At 47.8% G+C, this 4,773-nt stretch overlaps 1 protein-coding gene across 1 annotated transcript; it reads right to left on the bottom strand.

The window, feature by feature from the left end:
* Positions 1 to 3,600: 3,600 nt before the first annotated feature.
* Positions 3,601 to 3,948, bottom strand: LOC141651331 (uncharacterized). The gene has a single exon (XM_074459049.1). It carries the CDS (start codon positions 3,946 to 3,948, stop codon positions 3,601 to 3,603), a length of 348 nt encoding a protein of 115 aa, XP_074315150.1.
* Between the last annotated feature and the right edge of the window lie 825 nt (positions 3,949 to 4,773).

Genomic DNA, 4,773 nt, shown 5'->3' with positions numbered 1-4,773 from the left:
GGAAACAACCGCGGGGGGAGACGGAATCCCACCAATATTTTCACTATAATTCGAGAGGAAGTACAGTTTGTTTGCTTGCTATGAATGCTAGGGTTTAGTTCTCGTATTTTCTGATCCCCTTTCTTCTTTTCATTGAGGCTCTTTATATAGGGGAGCTCGATGAGCTAGGGTTTCTTGCTTTCCCTCCAAGTTATTCCTAATTTGACACCGGGTAAGACTTTCCTTCTTCGGATTCGGCAAGAGGTTGGACTCTCACACGCTTCTTTCGCGCAGATCAAAGCCCACATCCTGCGCCGCTTCTGGCGATCTTTGTCACCCCGACTCCCCGATATCCTGCATCCCGCAATGCTTCCAGCCCTCTCGCCCCAAGTCGGCCCATATCCAGATTTTGGGCCTAACAGTTTGCCCCCAATTTTCCGCGAAAGTGCAACCCTAATTGTTTGAGCGGGAAATTGCAGTGTATCGTTGAGTGACTTCTCGCATACTCCATTTCAATTCACATTTCTCAAAACCCCAACTACCCCCTCCTATTTAATCTCACCAGTCCGCCTTTTTCTCTTTCATCATCATTTCATTTCCTCAAAATCTTCAAATTTCCGTCTCCCCAAATCCCTCTTCGTCAACGTCCTTTCACTGCCAGCGCCGCCTTCATCCGTCTTCTCAGGTACTTCTGCTTCTCTCTCCTTGTTTACCATGACAAAGACCCGTTTAACATCATCCTCCTCCACCACCATCGACCTCGAAAACGATTTCCCTTCACATGGAGTTCTCAAAAGACCGCATTCCGGCGACTCCCACCTAACCCAAGAGGATATCCCTAGAATCAAAGCCCTGCTTGGATTGGGTGATGACGTGGTGATCCTCATCCCCAAACCTGGTCAGAAAGCAGACGCCTTCCGTGCGGGGTGGATCTGCTTATACACTTACCCCTTCGCCCTTGGCCTTAGATTCCCTTTTCCCTTGATGATTCAAGAGTTCATTCGTCTGAACTCCCTACCCATGGCCCAAATTGCCCCCTATGTATGGAGAATCCTCTTGTCCACCGTTGCTCGAACAACGATCCGGGCGCCAAATTGGACTATCAGATCTGGCCCATAGGTTTGAGTGTCGGTCATTGGGACATGGCCAATACACTTTTAGGGCTGTGGAGAAGACTGAGAATTTTCTTCAGTCGGCTGCCAAGGGGAAGAATGATGGGTGGTACGAGGATTTCTTCTATGTCAAGCTTGACTCTCTTCCCATTCACGCCGATTACTTGTTCGAGAACTGGGTTTTTGCTAAGAGTAAGTATATTTCGCATGTCTTTTCTTGATTGCTCTTGTCACTCACTGTCCTTACTCTTTGATCTGATGCAGAACTCAAGAACCCTGAGAAATCTGAGGACGAGGACACTTCTGTTGCCAAGCTCTTTTCCATTCCTGAAGACCGTAGACTGTTTCCCCTTCTGCTCTCTGGCTTAGCCGACTCCGCTACTGAAGAAACCATGTCTTCTGGTAAATACCCTTCAATCTTTAGGAACCTCCTAACCCATTGGTTCTTTATTCTGATCCCTTGCGTTCTTGTGCCACTGTAGGAAGTGCTAGACCGTCTGCCTCTGAGATCCTGATGCGCCATGCCAGAAAAAGAACTGTTGATTCCTCTAACTCCCCTGCCTCCTCAAGAAGGAGATCCTCCTCTAGGCCTGCTCCAGAGCCTATTGAAGTGACCCCAATATCGCGTGCGCCTGGGTCCCCTGTTCATGCTGACGAGCTGTTGCTGTGCCTTCCTGCTAACTTTGGGGATGCTGATCAGGCCAACTACTGGCCTGTGCTGGAAAGGTTCCTGACTCCGGTTTGCTCTAAGGCATTTGACTCGACTGCCCCCTAGGAGATGACTGACCTGGCTGCTGAACACTGCTTCCTTGTGAGTCTTCTCTCACTATCTCCTTTCTCTCTTTGCCCCTGTGCTTTCCTGACTCTCGGTTTACTTATTGCAGGCTCTTCAATCATCTCTCTACCTTCGCAAGATGTTGCAGAGAGCCAAGGTTAAGTGCCTGGCTTCCGTGGGGAAGAATAAGGAGCTCACAACTACCTGCGCCAAACTGAGGGAACAGCTCCATGTGGCTCTAAAAGAGAAGGGGGCTGCTAAAGACCAGCTGGCGAGGACGCAGGAAGCTAACTGCATTCTGACTTCTGGGCTGACAAAGGCGGAGGCCCGTGCTGAAGAGATGGCTGAGCTAGCCAAGAATGTGGGAGCTTACACTGCTTTTGAGGGGCGGATTGACTGCATCCATGCTTATACTGAGGGGAGGCACACATCCTGGAACCTGGAGGAGGAGCTTGCTGAGTTTGCCCGCGCATTTCCCAATGGCATGGACCCGAGCGCCCTGTTTCCTCCTGAAGCTGAAGCTGCTAACCCGGAGCCTGATGTCACAGCCACGGATATCTCTGGAACCATCTCTGGGATCAGGAGGAGATCTGGCGGGGAGATCGGTGATGGCGCCACTGTAACTCCTGAGGCTGTCCAGGCACCGGCAATGGAGAAGCAAGTAGAGCACGGGGAGCAGAGCAATGGTCAGGATGCAGTTGTCGATAGGATTGACCTCTCTTAAATTTTATTTCAAATTATCTGGGGACTTGGCCCTGTGTGGCGCAAGTTTTGTAAAAAAACTCTTTTTTATTTTCTTTCTTGTTTTGGCTCGTTTTGTGCTGCCGGTGTGCGGTTTTGAACTTCGATGGCGCCTGCTAAAGGTAGCGGTGCCTTTACTTAAAGTAGCTGGGGCCCAGGTTTCTAGGCCCTACTTTTGTTATACTTGCGTTTTTGCCATTGATTTCTGGAGTTTTGATTCCACGTAGGTGTACCCAGGAAGCTGACCTGGCTCCAGGTGCACAGCTCCTGCTCCTGGTGACAGACTTTTGATAACATATTTTACCCATGACGTAAAATATCTTATCATTAGGGTTAGCTGATTAGAGCGTACCTTCATTGAATGTTTCTGACTAACAAGGAATGTTGCGTTCCTTGTGGTTCCAGACGTTTGAAATCCGTGCGTGCACTCTTTGATCTACGACATAGCTATGGGATTACTGAGTTAACGTTAAGGTATGGGTGGTCTTAGTATGCCGTACCCTGCGCTACCTCGGCGTATGCTCTCCATGTGGCTTGACTTAAGATAAACGTCTTCGTAGCCTCACATGGCAGGGGCTGGACCCTCAAAGTGTTCCTTATCTAACAAGTAACCAACATTAGTATCAAAGCCTTTCTTCGTAGAAGCATTATAAAGTTCTAAGTAGTGCAAATTACCTGGTGTTATCTCATGGTGTTTCAGGGCAACACAGGTCCGAGAAGCCACGGCTGAACTACTTGGTTTAAAAATGACTCTATTTGGTTAAAGGAAAACTAAGGAAGACAAAATAAAAAGTTTTTGGAAACACACCAATACCTAAAGCATATACTAACCTCCCCCCCCCCCTTTTTTTTGTTTTTTTTTTTGCTTCACGGACTTTTGAAAGGTCCTTTATACACTAAAGTTTTGGCACTTTGTCAAACAAAGTACCGACGGATGTTCCAGGGTTTATCCAGGATTTGACCGTGCATGGTCATCAACCTGTATGCCCCATTCTAGATAACACTTTCGACCTGATACGGCCCTTCCCATTTGTAGGCAAACTTGTCTGCCTTGTGGTTCTTGGTATTTTCGAATACCCTTCTTAGTACGAGGTCCCCTACTTCAAGGGTCCTGATTTTGACATTCTTGTTATATGTCCTCACCACGGACTGTTTATACGATGCCATACGTATGTAGGCGCTTTCCCGCAGCTCATCAACTGTATCTAGGCTCCTGGCCATTTCGATCTTGTTTTTCTCTGCCGTCTGATAGCCGTATTTGTGCATGGGTACCAGAACTTCTGAGGGTATCACTGCCTCTGCTCCGTATACAAGGCTAAACGAAGTTTGGCCTGTTGCCATTTTCGGTGTTGTTCTGTCTGACCAGAGTACCAATGGTAGTTCATCTGCCCATTTTCCCCCAACTCTTCCAGCCGTTTTCTGAGGTTCTCCACAATGATTTTGTTGCTAGACTCGGCTTGGCCGTTGGTTTGTGGATATCTGGGGGTTGATTTTCTTAGCGTTATGTTCCATCGTGCACAGAAGCCTTCGGTGTTATCTGATATGAACTGGGACCCATTGTCGCATATGATTTCGGATGGTATCCCAAATCTGCTTATGATGTTGCGCTTGATGAAAGAGATCACCTGTTTTTTTTTTTCTCTGTCATTGCCTCTGCTTCAATCCACTTTGAGAAGTAGTCGGTCATAACTAGCATATATACTCTTTTCCTGGAGCCCGGCAAACTACCCACTATGTCCATGCCCCACATCATGAATGGCCATGGAGAGATAATCGGATGCATTGGTTCTGCTGGCTGGTGGATTGCTGGAGCCGCCTTTTGACATGATTCACATCGTTTAGCGTGATTTACGGCGTCTGCGCGCATGGTGGGCCAGAAATACCCTTGTCTCAAGATTTTGTTTGACAGACTTCGCCCTCCAGCGTGGTTCCCGCATTCTCCATTTGTGTACATCTTGCATCTTGTTTGACTTCCTCTTTGCTTAAGCACCGAGGCATGGTCCCGCCAATGATTTTCAAAGAGAATATTATCAATCATGATATACCGGAAGCTTTTATTCGAAACTTTGTGCTTCCTTTCTGTCTTCAGGGAGTGTCCCATCCCTTAACCAATTTAGGTATAGAATCCTCCAATCTGCATCCTGCTGTCCTACTGTGGAAACCAGC

The sequence above is a fragment of the Silene latifolia genome, chromosome 4 (genome assembly GCF_048544455.1).
Source record: "Silene latifolia isolate original U9 population chromosome 4, ASM4854445v1, whole genome shotgun sequence".
NCBI classification, from domain to species: Eukaryota; Viridiplantae; Streptophyta; class Magnoliopsida; order Caryophyllales; family Caryophyllaceae; genus Silene; species Silene latifolia.
This window is presented reverse-complemented; position numbering and strand designations above follow the sequence as displayed.